At 52.7% G+C, this 16,678-nt stretch overlaps 1 protein-coding gene across 1 annotated transcript; it reads right to left on the bottom strand.

The window, feature by feature from the left end:
* Nucleotides 1–963: 963 nt before the first annotated feature.
* Nucleotides 964–16,287, bottom strand: GASK1A (golgi associated kinase 1A). The gene is made up of 5 exons (XM_048078021.2): nt 15,940–16,287; nt 8,340–9,221; nt 3,639–3,761; nt 3,329–3,432; nt 964–2,974 (listed from the first exon to the last, which is right to left on the bottom strand). The coding sequence occupies exons 1-5, from the start codon at nt 16,063–16,065 to the stop codon at nt 2,764–2,766; spliced, it is 1,446 nt and encodes a 481-aa protein (XP_047933978.2). The 5' UTR covers nt 16,066–16,287; the 3' UTR covers nt 964–2,763.
* Between the last annotated feature and the right edge of the window lie 391 nt (nt 16,288–16,678).

Raw genomic sequence — 16,678 nt, forward strand, 5'->3', positions numbered from 1 at the left:
TCTCCCCACTAATGAAGAAAATCCATCACGAGGGGAGTTTATCTATTTCTTTGCTGGGTGTAAATAAAACGTCAGGCTAATTTACTTCCATTAATCTTAAAGGCCATTGCTACAATGATATTCCTACGTCGGAGAGGATTTTTTTTCCTTTTCCGCATAAATATTTAAGCAAGTACCTAAAGCATAAATAAATTGCTTTCTAAAAGGTAGATTATTTTTATATCCAGTGATTTAACAATAAATTTGCACAGGACTGGGCTTCCAGGGCTTGTGGCTCCCTTCCAGCTGTGTTTGCCTTTGCATGAGCAGGGCCTTCACGATCCTCAGTGGGTGCTTTGCAAGATCTGCATGGGGCAAAGGTGAAAGGTGTTGGTGTCTTACGGCTACAATGGGCAGGTCGAGTGGCCCTCAAATGCTGCAAACAAGCCTTTTGGAGATGTTTTCTTTCTTCCATGGGCTTTCCCACCGTGTTTTTGCAGGAGACTTTTGGCACAAGGGATGCTTTATGCCCGTGCTGCTGGATCCCCAGTGTCAGGGGTCACAGGAGGGCTCACCCGCACAGAGATGGTTTCAGCAGTGCTTTCCCCGTGGTCCTGCCTCCTTGCTGCTGCTCTCCTCCACCCCATCATGGTGCCAGCAAGCACAGGGGCATGCCCCGATGGCTGCTCCCCTTCCCCGGCTCCCCTGGCTGAAGACAGGCAGGCGCCTCGTTAGGACCAGGGGTTGCTCTAATCACCCCCATGAGAGCCTCCTGCAATTTAGCCTCTACAAGCCCAGGGAAGGTGCCTTGTCCTGGTATAACAGCATAAATATGATAGGAAACACACCATATTCATAGCTGGAGCAAACCAAGCCCAACACTGTTAAAGGCTGATGGGGCTGGAGCAGTCCCCAGGGGTTTCTCTGAACCACTGCGGCCACATCTCAGGGACTGTGCGTTCTGCTTTCTACACGGATAAATACACTTGGGGAAAAATATTAATTAGATGAAACTAACGGTCAGTCTTAGCGAGATCATGCCTTTTGCTTCTCTCTTTTATCCATACGTGACTCCTTGTTAATTCAAGAGTGATTTTTATTCACGTGCATAAGGGTTTACAGATGTTCCCACATGTGTTCAGCCAGCAAACTCATGTTACAGGCAAGGAACTGCAAAAAAATGCTAGAAAGATCCCCACTGCCTAGTGCAGTGTTAAAGTCAAGCAGATGCAACTGGAGGCAAGGCAAAGGCTGATGCTCCATCCCAGCAAAGTCAACAGCTTTGGCCACCGCGCAGTGCCCCACTTCCCTCTCTTCTTGCTGAGAACTTGGCTTGCATGGGACGACAAACTCTTTTAATGAAGTTTCTCATTTTACTGAGAAAACCTACAGCCAGCGCAACACATCCAACCTAATGCTGCTGCTACCACGTCGCTTTTCATGGCATATTTTCTGGATTTGGTTATGTTACGTTATTATTCTCTTTTATTCATATAAGGCAGTGGCTGGGCATGGCTGAGTTATTTTGGACCCAGGATGAGTTGTTTCGTTCTCCAAGTTCACAGGTTAAGGTCACCTCTTGATAACGAATCCCCATGAGCTGGGCTTCGGTGGGGCTTCTTGGTGGAGGTGGAGATGGGGTGAAGGGTTTCCTTTATCACCTCAAGGGCAGGAGTGCAGCAAGATGCTGCTGGTGCTCTGGATGCTGAAGCACACACGACGTCGTGTGCCGATGCTTTCTGAGAGCACTCACACTTGCTGATTAATGTCACTCCAGCCTCACTTCATCTTCTCTTAAGCAAGAGGGAAAGGTAATTGCTTGCACTTATCAGCGTGGCTGTGGAAGTATCCCCTCGCGGACTCTAAAACTGACAGACGGCTGAGACGGATGGCTCAGGGACGGCGCGAGTGCCCGCTTCCCTGCCTCTCTGCCCACAGGGGTGGCCGTTTGCTCCAACACAAGGGCGACGGGGCAGCAGCACAGTGCAGGCACCCATGCTGGTGTCCTCCTGCTCATTTTGCTCTCTGCCCTGACTCCTGAGGACCAATTTAGCCAGGATGCTGCTGTGTGCTGTCGCAGAGGCTCTCACTGCCTGGCTGCTGGGGTTGTCAGCACACGCAGAATGCCTTTTGCACCCAGTTGCCTTCTGCTGAAGTAATCCTGCGTGTTTGTTAAAGGATTTTTTTCTGCTAACCTTAGAGAAAGCTTCATGCAGACATCAGGCACGCGTCACCTCCTCCATGGGGGAAGACAGAGTTCAGCTCTGGTGACCTGTACTTGTTTTGGGAGGTCTCTGATTTTCCCCACACCACTCCAGACTCTCTGCTTTTATTACTTCGGGAAGGATAAAGGCATCATCAAAAAAGGCCAATGAAAACCATGGGAAGATTGTCAGTGACTTCCCTCAGCCTTGAGCAGTGCCTCTCACTGCTTGGCTAACCCTTCCCAGGCTCTCCATCAGTTCAAATGGTCAAACCTGCGGTTTTCAAAGATGCTGGGGAGGAGAGGGGAGTGAAGGCACCCAAAATCTCATGGACTTGCACCTCCTTTGAAAATTCCATGCTGTGATCATTGCACAATAAATCTTGCTTAGTGCCTTTCTCAAACATTTGTGGGATGTCTCTGGAGGTCTCCTCCTCATCTTTCCTACAATCCCTTCTCCTTTTCCAGGGCATCCCACCAATGGGGGGTTAAATCAGAAAAACACCTTTTGGAGAAGCAAGAACCCACACGGAGCTCCACATCACAAAAACTGAGGACACGAGGCCCAACCACCACGGGGTTCAGCGCGGCGTGTCCCTCACCGCTGTCAGGTTGCGCTCCTGGAGGTACCGCAGCAGGACCTGCCCCCGCCTCTCGAGGGTCCGCAGCAGAGGTCTCAGCCCCGCGGCGCCTCCCTGGCTGTCCCAGAGCTCCTGGTCCACGTACAGCGACTCCAGCAGCCGGCGGCCCAAGCAGCCCGACCTCAGCACGGCCACGGCCGTCTCCGGGAAGCTGAAAGAGAGACGTGGGATGGAAACTGCCATCGGCCACCCTCATCTGCTTCACCAGGACATGTGAAAACAGATGGATCTTCCCTCTGTCTGGCTTCATCTCACTGCAACTCCACTTGGCCATGGAGCCACCCCTGATTTGCACCAGAGCAGAGTGAAGACCCAGTCCTGGTGCTGGGGCATGTGTGATGGGTTTTGGAGCCCACCTACCTGCCCAGTCCGGTGTGGGAGGTGGCCCTGCTTCACAGGGGTGCTTGGTTAGTTAAAGGGACTCCCAGCAGGTTTGCAGATATCATCAAAGGCTCTGCAGGAGGGGGAGACGTCCCAGCAGGAGTGTGTGCGTTGCCCACCTTACCTGTCTATGCCCTGCAGGAGCCTGAAGTTGAGCTTTGCCTCTGGCTGCTGCGGCCGGCCTGCGTTGTCGATGAACACCAGGTGGGACGGGGCGCTGCTCCGGACCTGCCAGTGGTGATGGGAAGGAGCAGCTCACCTACCGTGGGCAGCCACCAGCCTGGTGTTTTAGGCTGGGCGTTTGACGTATTGAGTAACCCTGAGAGCCTCTGGGGGCCAGCAGCAGCCAGCACTTCCCAGGCACCTTCATTTTTGGCCAGAGCAGCCCCTGGGATGTGGGACAGGGGAAAGGGCCGCAAGGGCTGGGGACGTACCAGGATGTGCACCAGGACCAGCTCGGCTGGATTCCGGCACTTCTCGTGGAGCATCTCCTCCACGCAGGGCTCGGAGGGGTCGGGCTCGAACCCGCAGCAGTATCGGTCCAGGCGGTCATGAACCTGTGGGAGACATTTGGGGTCCTCAGCTGGGGCAGACAGCTGGCATGGGGCAGGTCCTGGGGATTCTCACATGGAGCTTTCCTTGCTCAGAGGAAAATAAAATGCTTTTAAGGATCCTTAGTGGGCACTGAGTGGAAAAGCTGCTTACACCAGTGCATAAGAGAGGGGCAGGGAAGCACACAGAAACTGAGCTGACTTGCAAAACCCCTTGGGCTTGGAGAAGAGCCTGATAAAGGTGACAGTGACAAGCTTTTCTGCTGGGGTTCAGACACCACGCTCCATATCTGCACAGACCAAATGGGCCATGCTTGCAGCTGAAACAAAGGCAAGAAGGACACAGTGAGGAAGGCAAAATAACCCCCAGAACACCCTAGAAAACCTAGGTTGCAAAACTTCAAAAAGAGATTTTCTTTCTCAGGTTGAGCCTTGGTTCACTGGGTGACATTTTATTTGGGCACCTTTCTTATACACCCTGTTTCATCCATCCCTGAGTCCTACACAGCTCTCAGTAAAAAGCAGATGAATGGAAGAGAGTTGGTAAGGGAAAAAGCAATCTGTGCTTTACACGGTGCCTGCGTGACATTTGAGTTAGTCCACGGTAACTTCTTTTAACTAATCTGTGCTTAATTACTTGCAGGCTCTGCTAAACCCCTGTGCTGTCGAGGCTGCTGAGCATCCCCCTCCCCACCCCAAATCCCTGCAGCAGCCCTGCACTGCTTGGCAGCTCCCAGCACATCACCCTGCCTCGGAGGGAAGAGGGGAGCTGATTTTAAAACAAATAAATCTCTGCCAGGCCCAGCTTCAATAGCCCTGCCTTGGTGTGAATATAAAACATATATATTTCAGCTTCTGCAGATGGATCAGCCATTCGTGCCAGGGAAGCAAGGAAAGCTCGCTGGTGGGCAGCCCGGCTGCAGCATGAAGGCTGTTGGGGTTGTTGGTGTCAGAGCTCAGGATGCCCGTGGTCACTGTGGCCAGGAGAACTTTTGGCCCAGGGTCCCAGTGAGCCAGCCCAGCTGGTTTCTGCAAGAGCCACCAGGGTGTGGAAATCCAGAGCCCAAGACGCCGAGCAGGGGAAGGAGACGCCGTGGTGAGGACGATGTGGTTATGGTGGTGGAGATGAGTCAAGGCTTCCCGAGCACCACTCCGACGTCTGCCAACACTGCCGGCAGCGGGAGGCAGGGGGAGTGAGGCTGAAGGGCGCCTGGAGAGAGGCCAGGAGGAAGGAGATGGGGACAGCCTGCACAGAGCAGGGCTCTGCCCTGCCCTCCGTTCCCCCACGAACATCTGAAACCAAGGGAGCTGGTGCCAGACCCAAGGGGGTGTAGAGTGGGGGCTGACGCTGGTGTCCCAGATGGGCCCTGGGACATGGAGCAGCTCCTTGTTGACACCCTGAGAGCAGCTCTGATGCACGGACCAGCTCTCCCTCCCCCTGGCTGTCCCCATGTCACTGACATTCACTTCTCATCAGAGCCCGAGTGGCCCTAATGAACGTCGGGCCTTGCTGCCGTAACACAGACAGACGAGCCGCACCTCCTGTCACCTGCTCAGCTCGCAACCTGCCACAAGCACCCTTCGTTTAAGCTCCTCTTCAGGCCCAGCGTTGGCTGGGATGGGGACTGCTTCTCCCAGCACTGAGAGCCACTGCTCCCAGCTTCCTGATGGAGAGGAAACCTAGGAAAAATAGGGGTCACTGTCCTCTGGAAGAAGTTGGGCCTGCAAGGACCGCTACATCCTGAAGGACTGAGCCTGCAAAGTCATCTGGGGGTCAAACAGTTGATGAAATACCAGATGTTTCTTTTTTTTTTTTGTCTTTCTGCTGGGTGTAAGGAGGGTGTTGTTGATGGGAAAGCATCTATCAGAGAGAGTCTGTGATTGTTGAAGCTTGCAAGTAGGACGCCAAAGAGCCTGACTAACTCTTGCATCACGGAAAAGAGAAGGGGGCTGGGGAGAGCCATGTGTAAGGCTCCTGGGCTTGCGTAGCAGCCCAAAAGATGCCTGTGGCCATCACCACAGAGCCTGGATGAAGCCCTTGGCTTCTGCATTCCCCAGCTGTCAGCAAAAAAATCTCTGAAACACAGAGAGAAAGCAAAAAGGAAGGTGGCCATGTCCTTAGAAGCTTGGTCATAGTGTGGGGGATGGGGTGGGGGGCAGGCTTACCCTCACAGCCTTCATTCTGGGGGAGCTGAGCCAATTTCCAGACCAAGCAGGTCCCAGCGAGGATAGGACAACCTCAGAGGGAGACAGGGATGCTGCTGCAGGGGTGCAGCATGAGTGTGCTGGTGGTCTGGGCTCTGTTTAAGACACAGGATGAAGCCAGTAGCTGCTCCCTTTCAAGAGGGCTCTGCGTTTTACCCATGGTAAAGGAGAGGTCTCTCTCTCTCCTGACACCTCAGGCCTATGGGGCTCAGGTGGACATAGGTTGTAGGGGACAGCCAGCAGCCTGAAACTCTCCTACTTGCAAACACTGTGTGTGTGTGTGCTGTAAGGAGTGAATAATGCAGAAGAAGCCAAATTTTAAAACATTTTAGAAGAAGATGATGAAGATCTCAATGCCTGGATCAGGGCTGCACGGGAGGGCTCAAAGTTCATGGCTTCCCACTCTCCTCAGTACATGCTGCTGGATGCTAGAGACATTATTTCGTTACTACAGTATCCTGCTGGCTTCATGCCTCTTTATGTGACTTTTCCACATGGGAGGATCCCACTGAGTTATTGAGAAAAAGCCAGCGGATTGCCCCTTGATTTATTACTCCACTGTTTTGGCCCTCTGCAGGAAAGTCTCCTTAAAACTGGATGCATTTTTCTCCTGGAGACTCAGCTTTTCCGTTGCATTCAATGGTATTTTGGCCTGGGGGAGGGAAAGGGACTGGTTAATCTTCTCATTTGTTTGGCTGTTTCATCTAAAATATTTCCAAGCCCAATCATGACTGCGTCTCCTTTGCCAGCCATAGTCTGAGGTTATAAAGATTGATGGCCAGGCCATGCCAAAAAGAACAGAAAGAGTAATGAAAACACACATTTTAATAGTATTTTTTTCTTCCTCCTTTTTCTTTTTTAAGTATATGTATTTATATATATAATTGTCATTTCAGGTAGTTTCCCCTTGTCTAATAATGAAAGTTGCAGCCCTGAGGTACATAAACAGGCTTTTGTTTTGTTTTGTTTTGTTTTGTTTTCCAGAGAAACCCCTTTATCCTCGTCAAGGTTACTCCCTAATAAATGATAACTGCCTGTGACGCTGTGGTACTCCCTTGCAGCAGCAGGTTATGGTTTTCCAGACAGAAGATCAGACTGTTAACCCTGAGGAGGAGGAGGAGGAAAGCACTACCACACAGAGGGTAGGGATGATGACTCCCCATGCCAGCAGCACGTCTCCGGAGTGAATGCATCAAAGCCATAGGGCTGGTACAGGAGATGCTGCCTTCACCTAGGAATGCCCTGCCCTGAGCAGCTGCAGCATCCACGTGACGCAGAGCAAGGGAATCCAGGCCGGGATGAAGCTGGACCACGTGAGAGCAAACATCCATCTCCCCTACAAAGCCAGCAATTATGAAACCCAAGCCTCCAGAAAATTAACATTTTATGAGCAGCGTGAAAGATATATATATATATATATGTATATATTTGTTTGCTTAAAGACAGCCAACTTTGGGGGAAAAAATTGGACTCATGCCTTCTAGTGTTGTGCTGTGATGGGGAGATGAAGGAAAGTTGCCTGATGGCAGGGACTTTTATTTTTTTATTTTTCTTTTGTCAGAGGGACCTTGCCTGGGCTTGAAAGTTGAGGAATTCTTGAAATGTTGAGGGCTGAGCAGAAAAATTGTACCCTTTGCATTCACTCTTCTCTTCAGCATCTACAGCAAGAGAAGCTCCATACTCCTCCCACCCCAACCTGCAGCTGAGCTTCACCAGCCTGGAGGCTGGATCGTGGTCCTGAGGCACTTGGCAGTGCCATGGATCACCCACCAGCCTGGAACTTCTTCAACCAGAAAACAGCCACCACTTTTTGAATGGTACAGATGGGGCTTCAGCTCCTCAGGTTTCTCTGATTTTCACCAATGATCCAGCTAAAATGCAAATATTTATGGAGGAAAAAAAAAAAAAAAAGTGCTGCTTTCCACTACATTTTTCCCTCTGGTTTGAATTTTGCTTGAGAAATCCCACCATATGGAGCTGAGCTCAGATTTGGGTGCATGCTCCCTGGTTCTCCTTGCTCCTTGACAGGCCATGTTCAGCCCGGGGCTGTGTGCAGCCATGAAGGCAGGGCAGACCCTGGTGTAGGTTTCAGGGATGTTTTTCTTACTTTTAATCCCACTGGTTGCTTATGCTCACCACAAGCACCACGCAAGATGAGGTAGTGTGAAAGGTGGAGGCAACATCATCGAGATGTGCCATAAGGTGCAAAAGTTACCCCAGCAGCAAAAAGCAGTAATTTTTGACTCACGTTTTGTCATTCTCTCCCAGAACAACACAGCCTACACAACTCGCAGAAGAGAAAGAGACGACAGAGGTGTGCACAGGAGGATGTAGCGTCCCACCTGGCACAACAGACAGCCTCCCTCTCCTCAGCCCTACCTGCAGGAGGAAGTCAAAGAGCGCCAGGCGGCCCCACTCGCCATGCTGGATGCTCTTGCAGGGCACGTCCCCCACCACCGGGGCCCTGCCATGAGTCCGCAGCATCTCCTGGTACTGCAGCCACCCCAGGGCGCAGGAGTTCTGGTCATTGTTGGTGTCCTCCAGGTGCTGGACGTCGGGTGCCCACCAGATGACGGGCCGCGTAGCACCGTTGGTGTAGCTGTAGGGCAGGATGGGGCTGGAGAAGCGGCGGGCCACGGCGGGCAGGCTCCTGTTCAGCCCCAAGACCCTGTCCAGGTGGAAAGCCACCACCTCGTAGAGGTCCCCAGGGCGCTTGATGAGCCCGCATCGCCCATCCCCACAGTCCCCCTGGGGGCCAGTGGGCTGGGGGTCCCCCTCGGCGTGCAGGCGGATGCGCAGAACCTGCCCATGGGCTGGCACACGGGTTTTGGAGACCACCTGGCCATAGGCCATCAGCTTCATCTTCTGGATGTCGTCATCGGAGAGCCACGGCGGAGCCGTTCCACCAAGACGCAGCCTGTCCCCATGTTGGGGGTCTCCCCGCCGACATGGCCGCTCCACACAAGGCGACGGGGACGGCATGCCCAGCTCCCGCAGCCGCCGGCTGTCCCCCTGACGCCTCCTTGTCCCCCGGGCGGGCGGCTTGTCCCCACACAGGGTGGTGGCTGTGTCCTGCCGGGGCCGGGGGGCTGGGGACAGTGACATGGGCGCTGGTGCCATGCGAAGGGACCGGGCCCGGCCGTGGTCCCCGGTTGGTGGTGGGGGCAGGTGGGTGAGCGCCAGCAGGGCCAGGGCCAGCAGGACCCCCAGGGCCACCAGGGGAGGGTGCTTCAGCCCCGTCCTTCGCCACGGTCGCTGAGCCTGTGGGTCAGAAAGGAGAGCGTCACAGGGGATCCAAGCCCATGGGGAACATCAAGAAAAGGGGCTTGGCTGGGGGACACAAGTGGTCATAGCACGATTTGGGTCAGAAATTAGCCGATGGTACCCCAGGAGTTGGTCAGGGCAAGAGCTGACCCACCGCAGATGCTGTAATGTCTGCAGTGCTGGTGTACAGGACCACCTTATGGCTGAGGAGTTCTTCAAATATTTTGCTTTGAAAACTCAAGGAATGAAAAAAAAAAAAAAAAAAGAGCATCAGCAATGGTATTCCCCCAGACTCTTCCAGGTGGCCCTTCCCAGCCACCCTGAGCTCTGTTGCCTCAGTCACTCTGAGCTCCTGATGCCCAAGGCCTCCCAGTGGGCCTTTGTGTGTGTCAGGGCAGTCACACCACTCAAAATCAGAGTATGCAAGACCAGAAATAGAAAACATTCCTTTTATAGTGATTTTTTTTTTTAAATAAGGCTGAATGTCCACGCTGCCTTTTCTTCTGCCGCAGCCTGCAGTTTGCTGTGCTATTCCCTGAGCTCTGCTGCATCCACTCACCCAACTGCATCTGTATTTGACCGGGGAGCTGTGAAGCTGAATAAACCCTAAAGGAAATCAGGGAACAGAAGGGGGGATACAAGATGAGCTGTGATTTTGAAAGACTACATTTCCACAGCATCCTTAGCGTACTCCACACAGGCCAACACAGAGCAAATAGATGGGTGTGAGCATTTTCCAGTTCCTAAGAGGTTTTTCTCCTGAACACCTCACTCCAGTGGTTCCTGTCGCAGTTGCACACTCAGCCCAAAATCCAGACCTCTGTGCCCTCATGGGAAGGAAGCGCAGTGTGTGCCAAGACCTGGTCCCACCAGCTCTGCCCATTGCTGCACTCAGCGTGGATAAGAGCTTACAAGACCTCATCAGAAGCTGTTGCAGCCTACATTTAGAAAAGGTACAAGCTTATGTATCTGAAACCCAAAATGTTCTAATTACCAGCACCAAGAAACTGCTTTTAGATGGGTGCCACCAAGTTTTAGTGCTGTTTGCGGGGAGGGACTTACAAAAACAATATGGGTTGTAAATGCAGCCATGAGCAGACACAGTGCAAGTCCCCGCACTGCTAAGCCAATGTGACTGCTTTGCCCTCAAGGCCTCCCCGGCATCACGGCACTGGTGCTGGTGAAAGACCACCTCACTGGTTGTGACCTGTGTGATGGCCAACATATTTTATAATCTCTTTATAAGCCTTCCAGCCCAGCACCGCTCTCGTGCTTTACAGAGACATTTCCAAGCAATTGGGCGATGAGGCTCAGGACAACGAGCAGGGAACAGGGCCTTGTTCCTCTTCGCTTCGCAATTATTTATTTTGGAAGCACAAGTATATCCACAGCGGACATAGCGGGATGGTATATTGCCAAGGAAGGGATAAGGAATTGTTTGTAAGAGGAAAAGCTTGAAAAAGCAAGAGCTCAAAAGCTCTGGGGGTGAGAGCCAGCAGCCAGACTGACTTCCAGAAGGCAGCTCATGAGAATCACAGAATGGTTTGGGTTGGAAGGGACCTTAAAGATCGTCTTGATCCAACCCCCTGCCATGGGCAGGGACACCTCCCACCAGACCAGGCTGCCCAAAGCCCCATCCAGCCTGGCCTTGAACACCTCCAGGGATGGGGCATCCACAGCTTCTCTGGGCAGCCTGTGCCAGAAGAAATGTTTCATCTGCACCTCATCAGCTGATCGAGCACTACCCAAAAACCTATGAGGGCCCAAGTGGGTTTTCCTTCCAGGTCTCCCTCTCAAGGACTGAGCAGATTTAAAACAGCTTCCAAGAGCTCGTGATGGTGCATTTGGAGTGATTTAGCTTTTTAGCTCTCTTTTAATTGTTTCTCTCCCAGAAATACAGCATAGTGCAGCAAAATGGAGCTGCTGGGAGGAATGCTTCACTCACACTCAGCTTATGCCAGCCACCTCCTGTGCAGCTCCAGGTCTGTGTTAGACCCGCATGGCAAAAATAGAGGGGTTTCCCAGAAATCTCACACCCATCTGAGTGTTTTTCAGAGCCCTGCCTAAAACAACCCAAACAATAACACCTCTGCAGCTTTTTGGGTTCCTAAAATCAGACCTTGAGCACCGCCGCCAACATTCATGAACACACTTGGAAACTCTTCCCCTTATTGTAATGGTGCAGAAAGCACTTGTCCAGGCACAGCAGCCGAGACTGGCTTTAATTAGGAAAACTCACACCCCTGGGGAGCATGCAAGAGCCATGCGGGGAGCATGGCAAATACAGTGGGAAATCCCCTTTTTAATCCACAGCTGGAGAACAACACTGGCCACAGGGAGCCAAACGGATGGGAACAATTACAATTTTATTTATTTTTTTTTTTTACGTCAAGGTGGTTTGCAGGGCGAGTGGTTGAAGCATCCTTAGTGCCTGGAACCACTTTGTCCCCTCTGTGGGCAGGCTTGGTTTGGTTACAGCTGAGCCTGAATCCTGCTCCATGAGCCTGGACCAGGGCCACCGCAGCCCTTTCCCTGCTCGGCTCGGGGAGCCTGGATTTCACTGCCACATCGACAATAATAAGGGAAAAAAAGTGCAAGTACAGCCTCTATGTTATTTCTGGCAGTCAATATTACAAGCTTAATAGTAATCTAGATGATATAACATTGCAGAAATGGTGCTGTATTTATAAACCCAGGGTAAATCCTTTTCCAAAGAGACTTTCTCCGAGTCTATGCTGTAAAAAATGCTGCACTTTAAGCTATGGCTTCAATTCAGCCTGAAATGAAAACCATACATACCGCTCTGCTTTGCCAGCTTGACAAACTGACAGTACAGCATGTCTTCTCCAGAAATTAGGTACATTTCCCAGCAGGCAAGCTGAAGCAAAACCCATAAAAACGCTTCAGAGAGGTATGGCTTGCGCCAGGATGCCAAGGAGTAAACAATACGTATGCTCACTCGTCAGATGGACATACAGCACAGCCCGGGCTCCCAGGGGCATGGCCTGGCCACCTGGGGACAACATTTTCTAAGTGTGGGTCAGAGGATTTTATCCTCGACACTTTGTTCCCGGGGCGCTTGAACCTTGGCGGAATTTGAAGCGGAGAAGCCTGTTTTCAATTGCTTTGCAAAGTGCATCAAATTGGCTTTGTCGAGCGTGGAAGAAAAGAAAAACAAACCCAAAACTTCATTATCCAGGAATGTGAGGAACAGCCCTAAAACTCAAAAAGATGCCATGGAAATACGTGGCCTTTAAAAGTGGGATCCATCCCTGTTCTCCTCTGGAGCCTGCCAAATAAACACAGAACTGTGTGGACAGCAGGCAACGCAGCCCACTGTGACCGATTTTAAAAAAAATTGCTTGAAAAGCCACCAGAAGACCTTCTCCTGCTGCCTGCCACCCCCAGGAGTGTCTCCAAAGCCTTGCACGGCTGCCCAGGAGAGCGGGGCTGTGCATCAACTAGAGTCACCGTGCAGCATCACCTCCAGGAGGGGAACAGCCCCATCCTCTTGTTTTTGGCTGGGAAATGCGTGGTTTTAACAACGGGGAGGCTCACAGCAGCCAGGAGACCAAATCTCTTCTCCCCCAGAGCCTGAGCAGAAGGAAGCCCTTCACCAGTCACCCATGGTTCGAGCGTTTAAGTGCCTTCCTATATCATCCTGCCTGGGGAAGATATATCGCTCGCCAAACAGAGCTTTACCTAAGACAGCTATTAAATCTCAGCTGCCAGACTCGAGGGGGGCCTGGCTGCCTTCAGACCCCACCAGACACACAAAAGGGGGTCACAGCAATCCTGGGGCGGGAGGGAAGCCAGACCTGCTGCCCCGTGGTGCTGGGTCTGTCCCGCAGGGCCAGCGGTACCCTCCGAGCTGGCACTCAGCTCTTCCCACGAGCGTGTCCAAACCAAACCAGAAAACGACAAAGTTAAATTGCCCGGGGTGGGACCTTAAAACTTGTGGTGCTGTGCTACATTTTGGACAGCCTGATGGAGGCGGTCTGCAGCCGGACTGTGAGACAAGTGCTGGGCAGCACCCCAGCGTGGAAGAATAAAATGGTGTTGACGACACCGTTCCCTCCGAGCACTGACTTTAAAAATTTGTTTGAAATCCCCGTGGTGTTTCCCTTGCTCCCGTCTCCCTGCCCTCCTGTCACACCCCAGCCAAGCCGCACGCATCATTTTTCCCATCCGCGTGGGGAAGCAGCAGGAGGGCCCCTTCCCCAGCAGGACAGACGTGGCTTTCCTTCGTGCAACATCTGCGCCCCGCGCGCCCGCTCCCTGCCAACAGTGCTGCCTTTGTGCCTCGGGGACTGCGCGGAGGATGCTCTGGAGGAGGGCAGCAGCCTGCAGACCACATGCCGGGGTCCTTCGCTGCTAACCCCTCACGCGCACGGCCTCTGCACGCCTGGTTTCCTTCTGCTGGAAAACAACATGATTTTTTTTTTTTTCCCCACCTTCTTCAGGAATCAGAAGTCCTGCTCCTCAGCGGCTCGCTTCCAGCCGCAGCAAGGGACGCAGCTGCTTTTCTGCTCACACTAGTAATTTCTACAGGATGCCCAAAGCCAGGACAGTGACAGCAGCCAGGAACCCAGGGGTTCCTCTCAAGTCCCCTTCCTCACAATGTCCCCCACCCTAAAAGCTTCTCCCTGTGTATTCCTGAGCTGCTGACCAGCTTTGGCCTTGCATCTCCAGCGGGGTTGTGCTGCTTCAGCTCCTTTCTGCATTGCAGCAGCAAAGAGCAAAGGTGCTGGGAAGTGACATATTTTTTTGCAGCGTGTTCTGGGCTACACAGGGATGAATGCATTTAAATAAAATCAAGTTTTATTCCCTTCTTGCTCTTGATGAGCTTACCGATCCTGTTGATGGGTGCCTGAAGAACCACTAAAACTCTCTTACACATTTTTGGCATCTGATCCAGTCTTACTCCTTTTATTGGGGGTTACATTTTTCCTGTAGTTGGATGGGGGGAAACATACTTTTTGGGATAAAACATGCTTTTTTCCAGTCTTCTTGAGCTGGTGGACCAGCCCCGGAGCAGAGGCACACGTGCTCAGTGCCCTGCGGAGGCTTTGCAAGACTGGCTCCAGATTCCCTTGGACGCATTTTGGTGGAGGATGGACAAGTCGGCTGGCTCAGTCTCCCCTCTCTTGCTCTAAGGGCTTTTTTTCCTTCCTGAAGAGCAAAGGAACGCATTCGTGGGATTCCACAGCTGCGGCCGGGAGGGGAGGGACAGCAGGGCCATTCATCCCCGGGCTTTATTGAAAACAGAATTGTTCATACGTGCCCATCCTCAGCTTCAGAAAGGTAACCATTTCCCTAGATTTAAACCATTCCTTTAGTTTCTATACAGGAAAAAATAAATAAATATAAAAATAAAAAGGGAAGGGAATCTGCTCCCTGCCTGTCTTTGCCTCCTGCATCCTGCTTTTCCTTCTCCCAGCCGACCCCACCGGGCGAGTGATCGGAGCAAACACCGTAGCAGCCCTGCTCTGGAGGGGCTTTGCCTTCGGGGAAGGCAAGCAGCCACAGGGTTACTGAGCCTTTGAAGCAGAAGGGGTAATTATGGCATTTGGCATCTCTGCGAGAGCATTAATAAAGTGCAGTCAGCCTCTCTTATTTGTACTGCCTCGTACTGGGAGAGCGGCAGAGTCGCTGGAAATTACTCACCGGCAGATTTTGGAGCCAGAAGCAAGGAGGCATTTCCCTCACGCAGCCTCCCCCCAGCTCGGTGCTGGCATTTGATGCGTTTTCAGGGGGGCTGGGGACACAGGGGAGCAGCCCAGTGCCAGCAGCTGCCCCAAGCCCTGGCCTTGCCGTGCTTTGAAACCCAACGACCCCCCCAAAAAACAATTTTAGATGCTGGTAGGAAACTGTGCAAGGACATTTCCACGTCCCCATCCTCAGACCTGCCCTCGCAAAGGAAAAATGGAAACCCAGGTGAAAAATGACCATTCTGCTCCAGCAGGGAGACCACACCAGGCACCTGGCACGCGCTGTAGGCGCTTTGAAAGGCTTCATAGTACAGGCTCGTGGGGGAAAGCAGTGCTGCAGGAGAAAGCCTGGCACGGGGAGAGCTGCCTTGCTTTTTTCTTCAGGGGGCAGGAATTATTTCCAGTCCCCAAATGGGTGACCCCCTGTCTTGCCCATTTTTCCTGCTGCTGAAGTTCATTAATCAGGAAGCTCAGAGTAGCCCGTGCATCTGCTCTGCCGCGAGTCCTGCTGCTCACCAGCACCTCCGGCCCCACAGCACGCACCAGCCCCCTGAGCCACCCCAGCCACGCTCCCAGGACTTAAGGGTGTTTCAGCGACACGGGTGGGTGACACCAGAGCACTGTTCTTGGCAGCAGCACCTCCTGTCTCGCCCAGCACGTGCATCTGCAGCCTCCACCCGACACGCGTTTTGCAGGGGCAGCGGAGCAGAGGTGGGTAAGGCACCGCTCGCTTCCTCGGCTTTTTCCTTTCACTGCCGTGAGATTAATTATCACAAAAAAAACCACAATTCCTTGATTGTTAACCATTAGCTTTGCCCATCCCTAGCGTTACGAAGGACAGATCCATGCCAGAGCCTTGCCTGCGTGCTCCAGCCCCACGAGGGATCCCTCTGGACTTGTCCCAAGGAGGATGGAGGCAGCTGGGGGATGGCCTCGCAACGTGTCCCATGGGCCCAGCATCCCTTCCCACCACCAGCTCGAGGAGGAAACCCCCAAAATCATACCATGGCTCCCAGCGCCAGCCGATGTCCTGCTCCTCGCGTGCAGGAGAGGCAGCACGCGGTCACCTCCCGGGCTGGGCACCAGCTCCCGGCAGCGCTTCCATAGAAAACCAGAACGTTAAAAACCATAAAATGGAAATAAATTTTTTTAAAAATATAGAGAAAAATAAAATAAAATAAATGAAAGGTTTTTAAAAAAATCCAATCCACACGGCTCCTCTCCCCGAGGAGCTGTCACCCCCGTGTCCCTCGGGGCTCCGGGCAGCCTCCGCGCGGGCTCCCCGCTCCTGGCGGGCGGACACCCGGCCAACTTCGGCCGCCAGTTTTCCAACTCCGCAGCAGCCCAGACCCACCTCCCTGAGGCTGGGAAGGGGGGAGCAGGCATTTGAAGAGTCTCTTTTTCACAATAAAAGCCCTTCTTGCTGCTTTTTTCTTTTCTTTTTTTTTTTTTTAAATACAGAGGGCAAGTTCGATCTGGGAGGCAGAGGTAAAGGAGGCTGAAATGACACGTGCTCCTCCTGAGCTCCTGGTCTGGGACAAGCAGGGGAGAGGCAGAGCCCCAGGGACCTTGCTGGTCGTGCTCCACCGCGGCTGGGAAAGCAAACCGCAGGTCTGCTGATGGGTGCCCCAGAAAACATCCCTCAGAGGTTTTTAAGTGTTAATCTGTTGCCTTTCGATAGCAGCGTGGAGCAGCTGGGAGATGTCTTAGCCACTTAAAAGGGGTTAATGTGCTAACAGATCT

The sequence above is a fragment of the Anser cygnoides genome, chromosome 2 (genome assembly GCF_040182565.1).
Source record: "Anser cygnoides isolate HZ-2024a breed goose chromosome 2, Taihu_goose_T2T_genome, whole genome shotgun sequence".
In the NCBI taxonomy this organism is placed as follows: Eukaryota; Metazoa; Chordata; class Aves; order Anseriformes; family Anatidae; genus Anser; species Anser cygnoides.

What these genes read in the sequence shown, in the direction of transcription:
- GASK1A (XM_048078021.2), bottom strand. Translation starts at nt 16,065, where the DNA reads ATGGTTTTTAACGTTCTGGTTTTCTATGGAAGCGCTGCCGGGAGCTGG. An exon ending in GGCTGGCGCTGGGAGCCATG is followed by an intron (nt 9,222 to 15,939) that starts GTATGATTTTGG and finishes TCTGACCCACAG; the next exon opens with GCTCAGCGACCGTGGCGAAG. An exon ending in CTCCTGCAGGGCATAGACAG is followed by an intron (nt 2,975 to 3,328) that starts GTAAGGTGGGCA and finishes TCTCTCTTTCAG; the next exon opens with CTTCCCGGAGACGGCCGTGG.